The 22,194-nt window shown below is 46.1% G+C and overlaps 1 protein-coding gene across 7 annotated transcripts in view; it reads left to right on the forward strand.

The window, feature by feature from the left end:
• The window catches only part of LOC141191427 (synaptotagmin-7), a 691,596-nt gene that overhangs the window by 588,849 nt on the left and 80,553 nt on the right, over positions 1 to 22,194 (forward strand). For all 7 annotated transcript variants that reach the window (XM_073661312.1, XM_073661311.1, XM_073661313.1 and 4 more), the window contains 2 exons: positions 8,009 to 8,279; positions 21,526 to 21,695. In XM_073661312.1, the coding sequence (XP_073517413.1) occupies positions 8,009 to 8,279; positions 21,526 to 21,695 (441 nt within the window). The remainder of the gene's footprint in view (positions 1 to 8,008; positions 8,280 to 21,525; positions 21,696 to 22,194) is intronic.

The following is a 22,194-nucleotide window of genomic DNA, read 5'->3' on the forward strand; positions in this document are numbered from 1 at the left end:
GCCAGTATGGGGGACATTATTACAGACAGGGGCCAGGATGGGGAACATTATTACAGAAAGGAGCCAAGATGGGGAACATTATTAAACAAAGGGGCCAGGTTGGGGGACATTATTACACAAAGGGGCTAGGATGGAGGACATTTTTACAGACGGGCCAGGATGGGGAACATTATTACAGAAAGGGGCCAGGATGGGGAACATTATTACACAAAAGGGGCCAGGATGGGGGACAGTATTACAGAAAGGGGCGAGGTTGGGGAACATTATTACAGAAAGGGGCCAAGATGGGGAACATTATTTAACAAAGGGGCCAGGATGGGGGACAGTATTACAGAAAGGGGCGAGGTTGGGGGACATTATTACGAAAAGGTGCCAGGATGGGGAACATTATTACCAAAAGGGGCCAGGATGTGGGACAGTATTACAGAAAGCGGCCATGATGGGGGACATTATTACAGAAAGGGGCCAGGATGGGGAACATTATTACCAATGGGGGACATTATTGCATGGAGTGTGAATACATATGTATTTATAGGATCTAAAGCCCTACAAAGGCCCATACATCTGACCAACATGGAGGTGGGGGCTCAGGTCCAAATTTTACACTGGGGCCATCAGACTCTAGTTATGCCACAGCACGTGCATTATCCCTCCCATAGACCCTGTGAAATAACAGAACAAGTAGAGGGGGATTGAGATATTTCATCTCACATATATACAAGGCACCAGGAATTATACAGCATATTTCATCCAGGAAAAGTTGGATGAGGTATAAGGATTCTGGAAAGTTGGATGTATAGTCAGGGACGCTAAGGTGTAGTTAGTAGAGATGAGCGGTGTTCGACTAGAACTGTTCGCCAATCTCAAATTCGAGCTGTTTTGGGCGCTGTTCGAGTTGTTCGACGAACCCGAACGATTTGCAAAAAATTCGGCTGTTCGAGGTTATGTTCGATAACTGTTCGTGCACCAAAAGCGTGTCCTGCATGTCTGGCGCTATTTAGAGCACCAATCATGCAGGGATTGTCTGCCACTCACTGTAATGCCACAGCCATGGTGGTTGTGGCATTGCAGTGATTGCCCAAATCGATGGGAACAGTGCCAACAGTGAAACATGAAAAGCCGGCAATTCAGCAGCGGCATACACCGGTACCCGACAATTTAGAACCGAAAGAATAGAGCTTCACACATAGATTAGATAGATATAAACATGTCAGTCACATATATATGAAGTACAGTGACAGTGTTGCTTACTGTACTTGTCATTTAGCGTAAAGGATTTATCAAAAAAAATAATAGTGTTTTCATGCACCGTCTCTTTAAAAAAGCCGGCCGGCAATTCAGCAGCGGTACCCGACAATTTAGAATAGAAGGAATAGAGAATCACACATAGATTAGATAGATAGAAACATGTCAGTCACATATATATGAAGTACAGTGACAGTGTTGCTTACTGTACTTGTCATTTAGTGTAAAGGATTTATTAAAAAAAAATAATAGTGTTTTCATGCACCGTCTCTTTAAGAAAGCCGGCCGGCAATTCAGCATCTGTACCCGACAATTTATAACAGACAGAATAGAGCTTCACACATAGATTAGATAGATAGAAACATGTCAGTCACATATATATGAAGTACAGTGATAGTGTTGGTTACTGTACTTGTCATTTAGTTTTAAAATAAAGGATTTATTATTAAAAAAAAATTGGCGTGGGGTTCCCCTTAATTTTAGGCTCTAGCGGAGGTTAAGCAGACAGCTGGGGCAGATGTTTGAAGCCTGGGAAGGGGGTAATACCCACGGAGCTTCCCAGGCTACTAATATCAGCCCCCAGCTGAATACATAGCCTTTACTAGCTATTAAAATGGGGACCCCCCCCAAAAAATGACGTGGGGTCCCCCCTAATTTAATAGCTAGCAAAGGCTAGGCAGACAGCTGGGGGCTGATATTAATAGCCCAGGAAGGGAGCCATGAATATTGGCCCCCTCCCAGGCTAGAAACACCAGCCGTCAGCCGCCCCAGAAATGGCGCATCCATAGGATGCGCCAATTCTGGCACTTAGCCTCGCTCTTCCACGCTGCCCTGGTGCGGTGGCAGGGGGTAATAGGGCTGGGGTTGATGTCAGCTTATAATGCCAGCTGACATCAAGCCCAGGTTAGTAATGGAGAGGCGTCTATAAGACACCCCCATTACTAACCCCATAGTCAAAGTTAAAAAAAACACAAACACCCAGAATAAAGTCCTTTAATTGAAATAAAGACACAATTCTTTATTGTTCTAAATTAAACCATACTTACCGTCACACCCATTCCAGCTGAAGCCAACGATCTCCTGTAATAAAAATAAAATAATAAAGCAACCTCATCCTTACCTTTCCATGGTTCCCACGACAGCTTCAGCTCTGCTACATCGAGATGACAGGCTGGACCGCAGCAGAACGCCGCCATCCAGCCTGTCATCCCGCAGACACTGAGAGGAGCAGGCATGCTTGCGCTCCACATTGTCTCTCTGTGACGGCATAAAGATGAGCCGAGGTCATGTCCAATGAACTCGGCTCACCTCATGCACGTCACTGACAGCGTGGGAAAATTCTCACGCTGAAGCGCTGAGTGCAGGAGAATTTTCCCACGCTGTCAGTGAGGTGCATGAGTTGAGCTGAGTTCATTGGACATGAGCTCACCTCATGCACGTCACTGACAGCGTGGGAGAATTCTCCTGCACTCAGCACTTCAGCGTGAGAATTTTCCCACGCTGTCAGTGAAGTGCATGAGGTGAGCTGAGTTCATTGGACATGAACTCGGCTCATCTGGATGCCGTCACAGCGAGACACTGAGGAGCGCAAGCAAGCCTGCTCTTCTCAGTGTCTGCGGCATGACAGGCTGGATGGCAGCGTTCTGCTGCGGTCCAGCCTGTCATCTCGATGTAGCAGAGCTGAAGCTGTCGTGGGAACCATGGGAAGGTAAGGATGAGGTTGGTTTATTATTTTTCTTTTATTGCAGGAGATCGTTGGCTTCAGCTGGAATGGGCGTGATGGTAAGTATAGTTTAATTTAGAACAATAAAGAATTGTGTGTTTATTTCAATTAAAGGACTTTTTTCTGGGTGTTGTGTTTTTTTTAAATACTTTACTAGAAATTCATGGCGGTCATGTCTAATACTGGCGTGACCCCATGAATTTTGGGCTTGGGGCCAGCTGATAATACCAAGCTGGCCCTAACCCCTTTATTACCCAGTGAGCCACCGCACCAGGGCCCTGGATGAGTTGGGTACAGCGCCAGAAGATGGCGCTTCTATGAACGCGCCATTTTCCGGGGTGGCTGCGGACTGCAATTTGCAGCGGGGGGGGGCCCAGAAAGCTTGGGCCTCCCTGCGCTGCAGATTCCAGCCCCCAGCTGCCGAGTTGTACCTGGCTGGACACAAATATAGTGCGAAGCCCCACTTCAATTTTTTTAAATTATTTCAGGAAATTCATGAAATAATTAAAAAAAAATTGACGTGGGGCTTCGCACTATATTTGTGTCCAGCCAGGTACAGCAGGCAGGAACGGGCAGCCCCCAACCACCATCTGCCTATTTGTACCTGGCCGGACACAACAATATAGGGAAGCCCTTTTTTTCTTAATTATTTCATGAAATAATTAAAAGAAAATTGACGTGGGGCTTCGCCCTGTTTTGTGTCCAGCCAGGTACAACTAGGCAGCTGGGGGCTGGAATCCGCAGCGCAGGGAGGCCCAAGCTTTCTGGGCCACCCCCGCTGCAAATTGCAGTCCGCAGCCACCCAGGAAAATGGCGCGTTCATAGAAGCGCCATCTTCTGGCGCTGTACCCAACTCATCCAGGGCCCTGATGCGGTGGCTCACTGGGTAATAAAGGGGTTAGGGCCAGCTTGGCATTATCAGCTGGCCCTAAGCCCAAAATTCATGGGGTCACGCCAATATTAGACATGACCACCATGAATTTCTAGTAAAGTATTTAAAAAAAACACAACACCCAGAAAAAAGTCCTTTAATTGAAATAAACACACAATTCTTTATTGTTCTAAATTAAACCATACTTACCGTCACGCCCATTCCAGCTGAAGCCAACGATCTCCTGCAATAAAAGAAAAATAATAAAGCAACATCATCCTTACCTTTCCATGGTTCCCACGACAGCTTCAGCTCTGCTACATCGAGATGACAGGCTGGACCGCAGCAGAACGCTGCCATCCAGCCTGTCATCCCGCAGACACTGAGAAGCGCAGGCTTGCTTGCGCTCCACAGTGTCTCTCTGTGAGGGCATCCAGATGAGCCGAGTTAATGTCCAATGAACTCGGCTCACCTCATGCACGTCACTGACAGCGTGGGAAAATTCTCCTGCACTCAGCGCTTCAGCGTGGGAGAATTCTCACACTGAAGCGCTGAGTGCAGGAGAATTCTCCCACGCTGTCAGTGACGTGCAGGAGGTGAGCTGAGTTCATTGGACATGAGCTCACCTTATGCACGTCACTGACAGCGTGGGAAAATTCTCCTGCACTCAGCGCTTCAGCGTGGGAGAATTCTCACACTGAAGCGCTGAGTGCAGGAGAATTCTCCCACGCTGTCAGTGACGTGCAGGAGGTGAGCTGAGTTCATTGGACATGAGCTCACCTTATGCACGTCACTGACAGCGTGGGAAAATTCTCCTGCACTCAGCGCTTCAGCGTGGGAGAATTCTCACGCTGAAGCGCTTAGTGCAGGAGAATTCTCCCACGCTGTCAGTGACGTGCAGGAGGTGAGCTGAGTTCATTGGACATGAGCTCACCTTATGCACGTCACTGACAGCGTGGGAGAATTCTCCTGCACTCAGCGCTTCAGCGTGAGAATTTTCCCACGCTGTCAGTGACGTGCATGAGGTGCGCCGAGTTCATTGGACATGAACTCATCTCATCTTTATGCCGTCACAGAGAGACAATGTGGAGCGCAAGCATGCCTGCGCTTCTCAGTGTCTGCGGGATGACAGGCTGGATGGCGGCGTTCTGCTGCGGTCCAGCCTGTCATCTCGATGTAGCAGAGCTGAAGCTGTCGTGGGAACCATGGAAAGGTAAGGATGATGTTGCTTTATTATTTTTCTTTTATTGCAGGAGATCGTTGGCTTCAGCTGGAATGGGCGTGATGGTAAGTATGGTTTAATTTAGAACAATAAAGGATTGTGTCTTTATTTCAATTAAAGGACTTTATTCTGGGTGTTTGTGTTTTCTTTTAACTTTGACTATGGGGTTAGTAATGGGGGTGTCTTATAGACGCCTCTCCATTACTAACCTGGGCTTGATGTCAGCTGGCATTATAAGCTGACATCAACCCCAGCTCTATTACCCCACTGCCACCGCACCAGGGCAGCGTGGAAGAGCGAGGCTAAGTGCCAGAATTGGCGCATCCTATGAATGCGCCATTTCTGGGGCGGCTGACGGCTGGTGTTTCTAGCCTGGGAGGGGGCCAATATTCATGGCACCCTTCCTGGGCTATTAATATCAGCCCCCAGCTGTCTGCCTAGCCTTTGCTAGCTATTAAATTAGGGGGGACCCCACGTCATTTTTTGGGGGGGGTCCCCCATTTTAATAGCTAGTAAAGGCTATGTATTCAGCTGGGGGCTGATATTAGTAGCCTGGGAAGCTCCGTGGGTATTACCCCCTTCCCAGGCTTCAAACATCTGCCCCAGCTGTCTGCTTAACCTCCGCTAGAGACTAAAATTAAGGGGAAACCCACGCCAATTTTTTTAAATAATAAATCCTTTATTTTAATACTAAATGACAAGTACAGTAACCAACACTATCACTGTACTTCATATATATGTGACTGACATGTTTCTATCTATCTAATCTATGTGTGAAGCTCTATTCTGTCTGTTATAAATTGTCGGGTACAGATGCTGAATTGCCGGCCGGCTTTTTTAAAGAGACAGTGCATGAAAACACTATTATATTTTTTAATAAATCCTTTACACTAAATGACAAGTACAGTAAGCAACACTGTCACTGTACTTCATATATATGTGACTGACATGTTTCTATCTATCTAATCTATGTGTGATGCTCTATTCCTTCTTGTCTAAATTGTCGGGTACCGGTGTATGCCGCTGCTGAATTGCCGGCCGGCTTTTTTAAAGAAAGCGTCTTCTGAGCAGTTTGTCAGCTTTTGGACACCTTTGAAGGTGTTTTCTATGTGTTTCTATGTGTTTTTGTTTGCCTGCCATTGGTTTTAACGGTGTTCGACGGTGTTCTAAGGTGTTCGACGAACCGAACCCGAACACTACGGGGGTGGCTCAACACTAGTAGTTAGTGCTCAGCCAAGAGCTTTGCATTCATTTTTTACATCATCAATGAAGAACAGGGGAAACTTTGTTTGAACAGAACTTCTGTGTCGCTGTCTCTGACTGAATTTGATCAAATTTTGCCTCCATCTACATAACAAAACTCCTCATAGAAAACCATTAGAGTGGTGGTCATGCTGTATATGCCCAACTCTGCTTCATTCTGCGATAAGGATCAATATGATACAGGAGATACTGTGTATTGTGGTTGTCTGAAGGATTTCTTCTAGTTATACTCAACTTTCCCTCATGTCAGGATTTACTGCAGAGACAATTAATTACAAATACTTGTTTTTAAGAGTTTTTCGTCTTCTTCTTGGTTTCTGTAACTTTTATTCATTTCAGAGGGAAAACAATGTTCATGCCCAGCAGAATCTCTCAATTCAAAAGTTTGATGAAATATGAGAGCATCATGATGTAGGAGTTGAGACACTGATTCCAGTGATGTGTCACTTACTAGCCTGTGTGTTGTTGTTTCAATACAAGTATTTTAACAGCAGGATATTGTCACTACAGGACTAGGCGTCTCGTGCCTCCTAGTTAACTGCTCTGTATAACCACCAGTGATTGGCACTTTTCTGCCTATGCAGAGTGTTCACAGAAAGCTGGCAATCAGTGGTATGGGCGGGGTTATACAGGGCTCAGCATTCAAAGCACTGCTGTATTTACAACAGAAAGAACAATGATTGTATCAAAATGAAAGCACGCAGACCATCATGTGTGACATCACTGGAATCAGGGTATCAGCTCCCACATGGTGCTGCTCTTGGATTACATATCAAAAAAAACTGCTAAAAGATTTCCTTTAAGGCAAAAAAAGTAAAATTGCTATACGCGTTGTTTGATCCTTACAGACCTGTGCAGTTTTAATTTTACATTTTTCCAAAATATCATAAAAATCATACAAACTTCCGGTCATCAGAAATACTCAATATCTTAACCCTTTGTAGGCTGATATGTATAATGCTGAAAAATCACACCCTATATAGTCAGTGTAAGACCCTAGTGGAAGGATGGAAGTCCTGATCTTCACACGCCAGGATGATAATATCCTTAGTGACTATAAATAATATTGTTAGTACTGATAACTATCCTTTCAACTGATTAGCAAAAGTCTAGGCTACCTGACAAATAAAAAAAAGCAAATAAAAAATGTTTTGTATGAAATCATTAAGTGAATGATTGTATCAGATCGTAACAAAACTTAAATGGATATTTTGTGTAAGGTATTTTTATATTGTCTGTAGCATTGACCTTGATGTCCCCCTTACCGCTCCACATCTGTACGTTATGCAATGTATACATCAGTAGGTCTGCAGTAATGTGACAATGACCTCTGCTGTTGTCATAACCCACATGGAAATGCCATCACACAATGAAGAAAATGGAGCATTGTTAATTTTAGAATGTCAAATTGTATAATGTGCCAGGCCTTGATGTATGAAGGCTTAAATGGTGGAAAACCTCAGATTGGGGGGTTAGGTAATAGAAGTGTTGGCCCAAGGCACTAGTATGACCTTTGAGTATTCTCATGCTGAAAATAACATGATCTGAAAGCTGCATTTTGTTATTGCCATCTAGTGGACATAGAGAATATTGTAAAGCCTCTTTAACCAATCTTCCTTACTCTTGTATTAGACCAATTTGAGATTCTAGTCTTAAAGTTGAACCTGCTTTCTTTTTCTTATAGCTATCTCCAGGGTCAGATGAAGAAGATGGTCATGACAGCTCAGGACGGGAGACTCTTGGCCGGATTCAGTTCAGTGTGGGCTACAACTTCCAGGAATCTACTCTCACTGTAAAGATTATGAAGGCACAGGAGCTACCAGCCAAGGACTTTAGTGGAACCAGCGATCCATTTGTGAAGATTTATCTACTGCCTGATAAGAAGCACAAGCTGGAGACCAAGGTGAAGAGGAAAAACCTCAACCCACATTGGAACGAGACTTTCCTCTTCGAGGGTGAGATGCACAAGGTGGAGGGGATGAAGGGTTTCTTTGCCCCTGCTTTACTTACCAGATAATAGTACATCAAAGGTCTAACTATGGTTTTGGACCAAAAATATGGAAATCATAGAGAGGAATTAGATCCTCTCAGATTTTCTGTAGGACTAACAGAAGTATTAAAGTTTCACCTCCATTGAAACGTTGAGATAATATTACATGATTGTCAAAAGGTTATTCCCCACAATAAACATTATCACTTACCCAAAGGGTCTTGAAAAAGGGGCTCTGAAATGTCACAGCAGAATTGAGAGGTGGCTGCTCATGTGCATTCTCCATAGGACTGGCAGAAAAAGCAGAGCTTTCTTCCAGCAGTCCCATAGAAAATAGATGGAGCAGTGGTGCACATGCATCAACATAGCGTCATTCAAAGCCTGTTCTTGGGATTGGTGTGGGTCGTGGCGGTCGGTGCGTCACTGATCTTAAGATATGTGATAACATTCAATGTCGGAGAATGAACATTTAAATAAAAAATGTCCATTATGAGATTTTTGTACTGCTCTTCTTCAAGAGTGAAGAAAAAGCAGAGTTGTGGGCAAATCCAATTCCTGGAAATTATATGAGCGAGAAAGAGAGAATGAGTATGAATATTCCAGCTCCAAAGTTAGGGTCCCCATTATTTTCAACGGGGTTCAGGATCAGGTTCACGTTCTAGTACAGTTCCGGTACCAGAACCTGAACTTCCATGGGTCCGCTCATCCCTAATCACTGAATTTTAAAACTCCCGACATAGTAAAGCCCACCCACCACAATTGAAATATTGTCCTCTGATGAGATAACAAATCCACGTACTCCAGACTCTTTCATCTAATGGTCTTCATTCTTGTATAATCCTTTAGAGTTGTATGTTTTCAAATAGTTTAATTAAAGGGGTTAATTAAAATAGGTTACAGACAGACAGCAATACATATAAAGTAAGTTAATAATTTATATTCACCCATTCATCCCTGACAAAATCCATACTTGGTCGTCACTGCTGTCTCGTGTCTACCCTGGAGGAGTAAAACCCTGTATACACCATGTGACCACTGCTGCCAGTCACAGTATGCAGTATGTGGGGGTTTACGAGATGTGACTGCTGCAGAATTGGGGATGTGACACTGGACCTGTAGGGATGAAATGGGTAAGGATATATTACCTTAATTTTAGCTGTGTGGAGCTTTTTTAATTAACTCAGATAACCATTTAATTATGGGGTTGGCTGCTACTTTTTTTATTGATGGCTCATCCTTAGTTTGCACCATCAATATCTAATCAGTGGAGGTGCGATACCAGGCACCCCCGCCAATCAGCTGTTACCCACGCTGGCCAGAAGTTCAGAGATGCGGCCGGAACACACCAGTTCCATCATTTCTATGGTGAACGCGGCCAGGTATTCCAGATCCAACCCCTATTCAAATGATCACACTATATTGTGCTGGTATGGTGAGCCATTATGAGCCACTTTCACATATAACAGATGATGATGCATACAGTTAATATTGGATAGTAAAGGGTAAAATGTCAAGTACATGATTATGACGAAACAGCTTCTAATCTTAATCAGCCAGACATCTAGATTTGTTAAGCCAAGAGAAATACACTGTTGTGTTTGTGTTGGCTTGTGAATGTATGTGTATTTCTGTGGCTGGTCAAGAAGGACATACTATTATGTATATAAACCTGAATGTTGACTTGGCTTGGTTCGGAATTCAATAATGTGTGTTAATATGCTAATTACATATTATACTAAAGCGAGCTAGACGTTGATTTACAAGAGCCCCCTGCTATACCAACTATGTAAATTGATTAAATGCACAAACACAATAGTGTATTTTTCTTGGCTTAACAAATCTAGATGTTTGGCAGATTAAGATAAGATGCTGTTTTGTCACAATGATCAAGTTTAATGGTTCTTTACCATTGCGATACGGTTTTGTCAACAGTATCCACAATCAATGAATACTCTATTTCAAATAAATAGGTTTTTCTTTATAAAAAAATTGTACATCCAGGGGTATTCCCTCTAGTAGTAGGGACTTGGCTTGAACCTAGTAAATTTCAGTGCTGCTGCAGTCTTTGCTCTTGCTGATGATGACTTTACAGCTAGCAGCATTTATATTTTTACAAAATGTTAATAATCTTTTTTTCACATAAATATTTGTGTTTCTTCCACTAATGTGTATCCAACCTGTTTCCGAGACACTTGTCACCAACTTGTTGGTTGGATAAGTGTTTTCATTATTAGGAATATTTAATTATATAATTTACCTTCAGAGACTCTTGGCATATTCTGAATATTTTCTTTTCATTAGCATACGTTGTGATGTATCTGTGCAGAGCCGTGATCTTTTAGAGGGAGGAAGCAAATTTTCCTGTTAAATACAATTGGCACCTAACCTGTCTCTTTTTTAATGAGAGGTTAGAAAACTTGGGCTTGTTTAGTTTACAAAAAAAGACGGCTCAGAGGTGATCTCATTTGTAAGTATAAATACATATGTGGTCAATACAAAGGACTGGTACGTGATTTATTCCTTCTTTGAACCTTATAAAGGACTAAAGCCCCCGTCTCACATAGCGAGATCGCTAGCGAGATCGCTGCTGTGTCACGGTTTTGGTGACGCCACAGCGACCTCACCAGCGATGTCGCTATGTGTGACACTTTGCAGCGATCAGGCCCCTGCTGTGAGGTCGCTGATCGCTGCAAAGTGTCCTGGACCATTTTTTGGTCGTTGCCCTCCCGCTGGTCAGCACACATCGCTGTGTGTGACCAGCGGGACCAACGATCAGGCTGGTAACCATGATAAACATTGGGTTACTAGGGGCACACGCGCACCTAGCAACCCGTTGTTTATCATGGTCACGAGCCTGCTACGGTGAGCGGTAACCTCCAGCTCACTGTAGCAGAGTGGTAACCATGATAAACAACGGGTTACTAGGAGCGCGTGTGCCCCTAGTAACCCGATGTTTACCATAGTTACCAGCCTGCTCCTGCTTCAGCAGGCTCGTAACCAGGAGCAGGACATCGTGGAAAGATTCTTTCCACGATGTCGCTGCTCCCCTGATCCTTGGTGAGCCTGCCTGTTTGACAGCTCACCAGCGACCACAGAGCGACGCAGCAACGATCCCTCACAGGTCGTCTCGTTGTCGGGATCGTTGCAGCATCGCTAAATGTGACGGGGCCTTAAGAGTCATTTAGTAAATAAGTCGACAGACAGGTTCCCTTTAAAAAAAAAAAAAAAAAACTGGATGCGTTTCAAAATAATAATGACATTGAGGGCTATACACAATCTACCCATAGATAATGTATAATTGATCAAGGGGTCTTAGGTGATTGATTGGTGGTTTTAACAGAAAAAATAATATATCACCCTCTGTTCACTAGAACGAAGGAGCAGAAAAGCTGCTGGCTGCTCTCCACACAGCACTTAGTTGAGGGTCTCTGTTCCTTTGTTGTAAAGACCAGTGGTGGTCTCGGTTTATAACATAGAACATGTATTCAATACATTTTTAGAGCGAGACCACCTAACATTATTAATGTTCTTAATATATGGGGAGTTTGTGTACTTTGATTTACAGATAGGTGATACATTGTAGGGAAGAAATAAAATGTAATAGCAAGAAGCAAGTGCAAGCTTGTGGTTTTCTAAAGTTGACTCAAGAAGGATCACAGTATTTGTCCTGTAGTGCTCAATGTTTGTTTTATGCACTGGATAAACACCAAGAAGTGCAAATGATCCACTTCTAACCCACGCCCTATGTTTAAACACAACTCACCATTTAATTTCCATTTATTCAACAGATTTGAAAGCAAAACCTGTCATTTACATTTATATAGACCAATATTTACTAAATATGATTTATATACAGTGCCATTGTTATGGGGGGGGGATAATGGTCAACCAATTGCCCATCACCATAAGGGCCCCCAGGAATAACAAGCGGAAACTGCACTGATAATACCACTCCAGCATTATCAGTACAGTTTCTGATGTTAAAAGCATCGATCTTTGGTGACAACACATGTGTATTTATGTGCACTCTGTATATAAGTGTGTATGTGTGTGCCTATTTGCTATTCATTTATACATTTGTTTTCATGAATTCTGTATATACATATGTGTGTATGTATGTGCTGTGTGTATACATATGTGTGTATATAGGAGTGCTCTGTGTATACATGTGGGTGTATGTGCTCTGTGTAGATATGTGTATGTGCTCTGTGTATACATTTTTATGTGCTCCTTGTGTACATATGTGTGCAGGGTCGGGTGTTCAGGGTGGGCAAGGCCCCCATCCCCATGAGAACTCCCAGTGATAACAGGCAGAAATTGCACTGATAAGCAATATCAGTGCAGTTTTTGATGATAAAAGTGCAGCAGGACCTTTGGTTATGTGACTGATCTTCATGTACCCTGCGGGAGTCTTCAAGAACTGAACAGCAGAACCCAAGTTGGTAAGTCCTTTATAGTGTCTATGTGTGTGCTTTTTTATATACTTATATGTATGAATGTGTGTGTCTATGTCCTATTTGCATATACATTTGTGTGCATGTGTTCTGTATATACATATGTGTGTATGTGCTGTGTGTATACTTATGTGTGTATATAGGAGTGTTCTGTGTATATGACGCGCCCCCTGGGCCATATTCTTTAGGGGGAATATCCGGAGCCGGATCAGATGGGAGTTGTAGTCTTCCGAGTGGCTGTGACCCGGTCCGTGCCCAGGGTGTCAAACTCAGTTGTATGTGGCAGTCCTACAGATGTTACCAAGTTCTTAATGTCGACTACGCCACCCGTTGTGTTGCGGTCACTGTGGCCGCCGCTGCAGCAGGGTCCGCTGAGGCTGGTGGTGTAGGTGCAGCTTTGGTGATATAACCCCCAACGGGTGGGGTATAGCCTCAGGGGGATCAGGTGCAGAGGATGGGAGTTGTGGTGATGCAGTGTAGACGGCAATCAGAGACAGAGTCGGGTTATGCAGTTTAGGATGTTTACTCACTGCTGATGTTCTGGTCACTCCAGCTTCGAGTGACCTCCCGAGCCGTGCTGCGTCCACCAGGTTCTGGATCCAGCCAACCCCCAAGCAAGTCCGGAGCGTGACCCTGAGCTCTCCTTCTGTCCTTTCTCTGGCCGTCCCCACTAGGGATCCACCCAGGTCCAGCTCCCTCGGGCCTTCTGTTGGGAGACCCTTGGCCTCGGGTTCCCTGACCCTCCACGTGGTATGCCTTCGTGATGGATGTGGTGGGTGACCGTGGCAAACGCTGCCCACGGTCTCCGGTCTCTGGCTGGGGTGTGTTTTTGCCCCCACCAGCTTGGGTTCCGGTACCCTGTGCCGACTCTTCACCCGGGGATTTAATTTGGGTTCTTGGAGTCCTTTTCTTCTGTTTCCCCCTCTGGGTCTCTCTCTCTCCTCTCTCACTCTGGGTCTCTCTTCTCCTCCGCTTGCTGACTTTCTCTCTGCAACTGACCCTGTTCTTAGTTGGTGCTCACCTTATATACACCCTCTATGTGTGAGCTCAGGTGACCAGCACCCAATGAGCTCCTATCTTTACCCAGGCTGCTCCCCCTATCTGCCCCTACACTACTTGGGATGTACCACCCCCCTCCCACTCCAGCCAGGAACAGACTCGGTCGTACCTGCACATTTCTAAGTGGGAGTACCGTCGGCCTGTTCCTCGGAAATGGGATGTGTGTAGTGCATGCAGCCTACCGAGCTCAGTTTCACACTCCTTCCCTACCCGGGAGTGGAATATCACACCTCTGGGTTGAGGTGCAATACCCCTGTAGCAGCCGAATCCTCAGGGTGCTACATTCCCCCCTGGTAAATCACAGCACGTCCTCGGGCTGCAAGACAAAAACATCCAAACATACAATTTTTTTTTTTTTCATAAACATATAAAACATATAAAACATTATATATATATAAAACTTTTCAGATAAAACATTCTCGTCGCCTCTGGCTCCTCCTCCGGTCACTGTGCAACGTGTGACCGGGTAAAGTGCGACAGTCTTTCTAGAAAACTGGTTTTCCTATAAAACCGGTAGGGGGCGCTTTAGGACGCGCAACTATATACAAGGGACAGTGTGGCCGCTCTCAGTCCTCGGCCAGGTAAGGAGGGAAAGGGAATGGCTGCTCACAGTCCTCAGCCTGTGGGATTAAGGGTAAACGGGTGAACAGTTCACATCAGCTGGTCCCAACGGGGACTATATTTGCAGTAACAGTTTCTTTATACCCCGATCGGGTAACTATTTACAGCACCTGCTCCGCTGTACTCAACAACGTCTTCCTCCTGCTCCTTCTTTGGGGATCTCAGCTTCAGACCCGTCCGGATCCTCTTGCTCTTCCTCCTCACATCGCAGCTCCTCCTCTGTCAGGCGATGCACATGGAGGGCGTAAGGTCCTTTGGCACACTTGTGCCGGGTAAAGGTGACCTCGTCCCCGATATAAAGGTCATGACCTCTGTGCCCCTCCGGCAGATGGGACTCCACATCTCTGCGCGTGACAAAGACGTCGCCGGGGGTGTTGTGGTCTCTGATGAAGCCCCACCCATGCTGCATATTGAACTTAATTACAGTCCCGGTGGTGCGGGGACTGTGCGCTGCACGGGGGTCCCTCCTGGTTCGGCTCTTCTGCTCGGCGCTCCTTATTTGGGCCTGTTGTTCCCGGACCCGCCTCTCTCTCCGCTCCCTCGCAAACTCCTCGAGCTGCTGTCGGCAGCACTCAGCACGCTCCGCTGCAGCTGCCCTGGTTTCTTGAGTGAACCCCATTAGGTCTTCTCCGGTGGGGTCCCACTCAAATTGGGTCTCTTCAAGCGGGGGCGAGATCCTTATCACGGGCTTCGGAGCCGGAATCAGGGGTGCACACATGGCCCCAACTCTCCTCTGGTGCTCCAGTTCATAATATTTCTGGGGCCAGATGAAAGGCTGCCCGTCCGGCCACGTGTGCTGGGCAAACAAGTCCTCTCCCAGACGCGGCACCCTTGGTTTTACGGGTGCGGGCGCGGTGGTGGTGGCGCCCGGGTTGCCCAGGCCTTGCGGCCAGGCCTGGGGCACCTGGAAGGTGAAGGGCACCGTTAGGACGGCGGCGCCCTGGGCTACCTGGCCTTGCGGCCAGGCCGGAGGCTCCGCGGAGGTAGGGGGCGCTGTTGGTGATGCGACGCCCGGGAATTCTAGGCCCTGCGACCAGGCTGGTGTTACTTCCTGTTTTGCCACGCTCGGGGTCGGTGCGCATGGCGTCACAGGGGTCGCGGCGGCGGCTTCCGGTTGGGGCCTAGTCTGCGTCGGTGACATGGCGTTTTCGGGCACAGCAGGGGGACTTTCGGGCTCTGCGACGGGGAGCTGGGGCAGGTAAGCGGTGTCCCGGTTTGGGGTATAGACGTCCCCTTTACCTGCCTCCATGCGTTCGGCTCCCTTCTCGGCGCCGTCTCCGGCCTTGGGTCCTGCCGCGCCATCCTCAGAGGCGGTCTGTCTCCTCATCTTGGCTGGCGTGCTCCGGGTCTTGGTTTGCTGGGCCATCTCTCGGCTCCACTCCGCCAATGTCTCTCGCTGTACCCGGGCCATCCTCCGTGCGAGGCCCTCCAGGGCAGTCTGTGCACACTCCCGGTCTCGGGGGAGCTGTGCAAGGACCTCCACTAGGCCTAGTGGGGTCGTGGTTTCCAGCAGGCTCCTGACCAAAGGGTCGGTGCTGCTCTGCTCTTCTTCCAGCAGGCTCCTGGCCAGCGGGCCGGTGCTGCTCTGCTCTCTCGCCATCTCCGGGTGAGCTTCTCTGCTACTCTTCTCCAGGCTTCCTGCCTCCGGGTGCGCTCGCTCCAGACTGCTCCAGGCGGCACCCATCTTCGTTCTTTTCTTTCGTCTCCTCCCACTTCGAGGGCGGTCCCGGGGCCACTGGGTGACTGTCAGCTCCAGGGGCGGTTCTTTCACGCTGACAGACACCTCTAGCATCACAGTCTCTGTTGGTGGGGGCGGTTTCCACTTTTGGCGCCATTTTCGGTCCTGGCCCACGATGGGAGGTGGCCTCTTACCACCCTCTGGCACGCCCATAATGGCGTCCGCTCTTCCAAGGCGGGAAACCTTAGGAAATGGCGGGAATCGCTTCCCAGTGGCGGGAAACTCTGCAGATGGCGGGAAAACGCTGTTAATGGCGGACAACCGGCAGGAATCGACTGGTGATGGGGTCCGATGGCGGGGACCCTCCGGAACCGGCAGGAGACTTCTTTTTGAGGTAAACTTGCACTTTTCTTCAGGCACGCAGTACCCGGGTGTTGCGGGCACGTAATCCTGCCGACTACGCCAAAGTTGACGCGCCCCCTGGGCCATATTCTTTAGGGGGAATATCCGGAGCCGGATCAGATGGGAGTTGTAGTCTTCCGAGTGGCTGTGACCCGGTCCGTGCCCAGGGTGTCAAACTCAGTTGTATGTGGCAGTCCTACAGATGTTACCAAGTTCTTAATGTCGACTACGCCACCCGTTGTGTTGCGGTCACTGTGGCCGCCGCTGCAGCAGGGTCCGCTGAGGCTGGTGGTGTAGGTGCAGCTTTGGTGATATAACCCCCAACGGGTGGGGTATAGCCTCAGGGGGATCAGGTGCAGAGGATGGGAGTTGTGGTGATGCAGTGTAGACGGCAATCAGAGACAGAGTCGGGTTATGCAGTTTAGGATGTTTACTCACTGCTGATGTTCTGGTCACTCCAGCTTCGAGTGACCTCCCGAGCCGTGCTGCGTCCACCAGGTTCTGGATCCAGCCAACCCCCAAGCAAGTCCGGAGCGTGACCCTGAGCTCTCCTTCTGTCCTTTCTCTGGCCGTCCCCACTAGGGATCCACCCAGGTCCAGCTCCCTCGGGCCTTCTGTTGGGAGACCCTTGGCCTCGGGTTCCCTGACCCTCCACGTGGTATGCCTTCGTGGTGGATGTGGTGGGTGACCGTGGCAAACGCTGCCCACGGTCTCCGGTCTCTGGCTGGGGTGTGTTTTTGCCCCCACCAGCTTGGGTTCCGGTACCCTGTGCCGACTCTTCACCCGGGGATTTAATTTGGGTTCTTGGAGTCCTTTTCTTCTGTTTCCCCCTCTGGGTCTCTCTCTCTCCTCTCTCACTCTGGGTCTCTCTTCTCCTCCGCTTGCTGACTTTCTCTCTGCAACTGACCCTGTTCTTAGTTGGTGCCCACCTTATATACACCCTCTATGTGTGAGCTCAGGTGACCAGCACCCAATGAGCTCCTATCTTTACCCAGGCTGCTCCCCCTATCTGCCCCTACACTACTTGGGATGTACCACCCCCCTCCCACTCCAGCCAGGAACAGACTCGGTCGTACCTGCACATTTCTAAGTGGGAGTACCGTCGGCCTGTTCCTCGGAAATGGGATGTGTGTAGTGCATGCAGCCTACCGAGCTCAGTTTCACACTCCTTCCCTACCCGGGAGTGGAATATCACACCTCTGGGTTGAGGTGCAATACCCCTGTAGCAGCCGAATCCTCAGGGTGCTACATATACATGTGTTGTTTGTGCTCTATGTATACATATGTGAATCTGCTCTGTGTATACATGTGTATGTTTTCTATGTATATACATGTCTATGCTCTTTGTATACATATGTGTGCAGGGTTGGCATTAGGGTTGGGCAAAGTGTGCAATTGTCCATGGTCTCCATCCCCATAAGAGCACCCAGTGATGGTTATTTGGCCATCATGTGACCAAAGATCCTGTACCCTGGTACAGTCTAGAATAAATGAACTGTTAGCATTTGTTGCCCCACTTTTAATTTTCTTCCAGGACGGCTCCATTGTGTGTGTGTGTGTGTGTGTGTATATATATATATATATATATATATATATATATATATATATATATATATATATATACAGTACAGACCAAAAGTTTGGACACACCTTCTCATTTAAAGATTTTTCTGTATTTTCATGACTATGAAAATTGTACATTCACACTGAAGGCATCAAAACTATGAATTAACACATGTGGAATTATATACTTGACAAAAAAGTGTGAAACAACTGAAAATATGTCTTATATTCTAGGTTTTTCAAAGTAGCCACCTTTTGCTTTGATGACTGCTTTGCACACTCTTGGCATTCTCTTGATGAGCTTCAAGAGGTAGTCACCGGAAATAGTTTTCACTTCACAGGTGTGCCCTGTCAGGTTTAATAAGTGTGATTTCTTGCTTTATAAATGGGGTTGGGACCATCAGTTGTGTTGTGCAGAAGTCAGGTGGATACTCAGCTGATAGTCCTACTGAATAGACTGTTAGAATTTGTACTATGGCAAGAAAAAAGCAGCTAAGTAAAGAAAAACGAGTGGCCATCATTACTTTAAGAAATGAAGGTCAGTCAGTGAGAAAAATTGGGCAAACTTTGAAAGTGTCCCCAAGTGCAGTTGCAAAAACCATCAAGCGCTACAAAGAAACTGGCTCACATGAGAACCGCCCCAGGAAAGGAAGACCAAGAGTCACCTCTGCTTCTGAGGATAAGTTTATCTGAGTCACCAGCCCCAGAAATCGCAGGTTAACAGCAGCTCAGATTAGAGACCAGGTCAATGCCACACAGAGTTCTAGCAGCAGACACATCTCTACAACAACTGTTAAGAGGAGACTTTGTGCAGCAGGCCTTCATGGTAAAATAGCTGCTAGGAAACCACTGCTAAGGACAGGCAACAAGCAGAAGAGACTTGTTGGGGCTGAAGAACACAAGGAATGGAAATTAGACCAGTGGAAATCTGTGCTTTGGTCTGATGAGTCCAAATTTGAGATCTTTGGTTCCAACCACCGTGTCTTTGTGCGATGCAGAAAAGGTGAACGAATGGACTCTACATGCCTGGTTCCCACCGTGAAGCAAGGAGGAGGAGGTGTGATGGTGTGGGGCTGCTTTGCTGGTGACACTGTTGGGGATTTATTCAAAATTGAAGGCATGCTGAACCAGCATGGCTACCACAGCATCTTGCAGCGGCATGCTATTCCATCCGGTTTGCGTTTAGTTGGACCATCATTTATTTTTCAACAGGACAATGACCCCAAACACACCTCCAGGCTGTGTAAGGGCTATTTGACCAAGAAGGAGAGTGATGGGGTGCTACGCCAGATGACCTGGCCTCCACAGTCACCAGACCTGAACCCAATCGAGATGGTTTGGGATGAGCTGGACCGCAGAGTGAAGGCAAAAGGGCCAACAAGTGCTAAGCATCTCTGGGAACTCCTTCAAGATTGTTGTAAGACCATTTCCGGTGACTACCTCTTGAAGCTCATGAAGAGAATGCCAAGTGTGTGCAAAGCAGTCATCAAAGCAATAGGTGGCTACTTTGAAGAACCTAGAATATAAGACATATTTTCAGTTGTTTCACACTTTTTTGTTAAGTATATAATTCCACATGTGTTAATTCATAGTTTTGATGCCTTCAGTGTGAATGTACAATTTTCATAGTCATGAAAATACAGACAAATCTTTAAATGAGAAGGTGTGTCCAAACTTTTGGTCTGTACGGTACATATATACAAACAGTATACATACACACCCCTTAACACTAAAATTGCAACACCAAGAAGGATGAGTCGTGGAATTATGGAAATCATTGGATCAATAGACGTGTTAATGATATGCAAATAGTGAAAAACTGGAAACTAAATTTGGAGTTATTCAGTATTGAGTTTGAGAACCACATGCAGGAATCCCCGCACTTACAGCCTTAGCTGCCATCAGTGAGGTTATTAATGGTTGTCTGAAGAATGTTTTTCAACGCTGAATGCACTTGAGCAAATCATCAAAATCCACTGCTGACCGCTCCTTTGCAACTGCCAACCAATGGTGTCCCAGATGTGCTCGATGGTATACAGAAACGCTGCAAGCCAAAATGGTATGGAGGTCTTTTCTATTTGACAATGAGTCTCGCTTTTGTCTTGGATGCAATGATAGCCAGAGATTGGTCAAGAGGACCACGTGGGCAACGCCATGAAGAGGCCTTCACGAGGAAACATGAAAGTGTCCCAGGAGCCATTTTTCAACACAACAGCCTGCATGGCCTAAACGTGCTACCATAACTTGCAGCGTTATCCCATGGAGCACATCTGGGATGTCATTGGTCGGCAATTGCAAAAGGGGGCTGCCAGCAGAGGGTCTTGATGATTTAACATAAGATCAAGAATTTGCTATTTTAGCAATTGTCTTATTTGGTCCTAATATAAGTATTCAAACCAAACAGCAAACTCATATAGAAGAAAAAAAATAGAACAAAATTGTGAAACCGTCATAAGAATAATATACAAACTTATAATGGTATTTGTCACATTGTGCTTTTTGTTGCTAAAAGGATGGAAATTGCTTTTCATATGGAAAAAAAAATTCCTCTGACATTTTAAAAATGCTTTTAAGCCCTGTTACCAATGAACTATCATAGAGAACTCATCTGTAGAGATATTACACTCCCCATAACTACTGTAATTGTATTTATGTCTTTCTTATGCTACGTGTGACATTTTTATCAATATCTTTCAAGTCCGATGTCTTGGAAATTGTTCTTCTGCATGACCCTGGTTGCTACTGTCGTTAGCGAAATGTACAGTCAGGATTTTTATTGTCATCTTAGTTGAAAAGACCACAGGTATAGGGCAGAACCTGTACGATGGATCCCAGGGTGCCCGATGGCCTCTATTGACTTTGTCATGCTTTCCGTCACTTTAACGGCAGGAATAACAATACATGAAGATTTCTTCTTGCCGGCAAACCTGATGGAACTGCAAATGGAGCCTTCAATGCAGATATGATCAGAGCCTTTCAGACATATTCTTTCCTAAAAGCAATTTTTCTGGGGGAGAAAAGCTCCATAGTATGGCATCTGATGAAGAACGGCACCATGATATTTCTTTCTATCTATACACAGGTGTGTTTGAGCCTTTATGACCTCATGAACATGGCTGTATGGTGGTACATGGAGTCCCATGCACAATCTATTGAGCCATATGGGACTTAAGTGCCAGCATCCACTATGCCATCAGGTTCCATCATATGTTTGGCACTATCGTCCTGTCTAAGAGAAATGGAGCCATAATATGGCCATGTGTATGAGCCCTTACATTGTATGTGCATTTCCATGCACTCTGTAAAGGGTTCCTGTAACATCAAGTAGTAAGGTAGATCTTCATATATTGTACCTGTATATCTTGGGTAGCTCTTTATTTAGGACTGAGCACTTCAGGTGCAAAAAGTTATGCTGTACTTTTCATGTTTTTCAGGATTCCCATATGAGAAAGTTGTGCAGAGAGTCCTGTATCTCCAGGTTTTGGACTATGATCGATTCAGCAGGAATGATCCTATAGGAGAAGTATCAATTCCACTTAACAAGATAGACTTAACACAGATGCAGACGTTCTGGAAAGAGTTAAAACCGTGCAGCGATGGCAGCGTAAGGAACACCATTACTGTTGTATTGTTTATAAGAGGGATATGAAAGGAAGGGGTCTATCCATCAAAATCGGATTGGACCAACTGGACATCCAGCTTTGGAGAACTAGTTGCATCAATTAGAACCGATTTATACCCATGGTCTTCAATGATATTGCTCGGTATCTATATAGTGGTTCCTACAAACATGAGCAACTATTAATAGGTCTACACAGATCTAAGATCCTGAGGGACCCTCGGCGATCAACTGATCTCAGTGGGATCCTCAATAGGAGACGTCTTGGTGGTAAAAATTAATTCTAAGGCTTCATGAGCTATATCAAGGTGGCATCAACTCAGAGAACCATCGTCTGATGATGTAGGGTTATTGTCCACAGCCATACTGAAAATAATGGTTAATTTAGTCCTGACCATGAGTAGTGCCTTTTCCCTACGACAGAACATAAATGAAAAATGTATCGGCCTTGACAAGTACAAATAGTTATCTGTATGCACAACTA

This window comes from Phyllobates terribilis, unplaced genomic scaffold (genome assembly GCF_046119375.1).
Source record: "Phyllobates terribilis strain yellow unplaced genomic scaffold, ASM4611937v1 Scaffold_41__1_contigs__length_11206878, whole genome shotgun sequence".
Classification (NCBI taxonomy): domain Eukaryota; kingdom Metazoa; phylum Chordata; class Amphibia; order Anura; family Dendrobatidae; genus Phyllobates; species Phyllobates terribilis.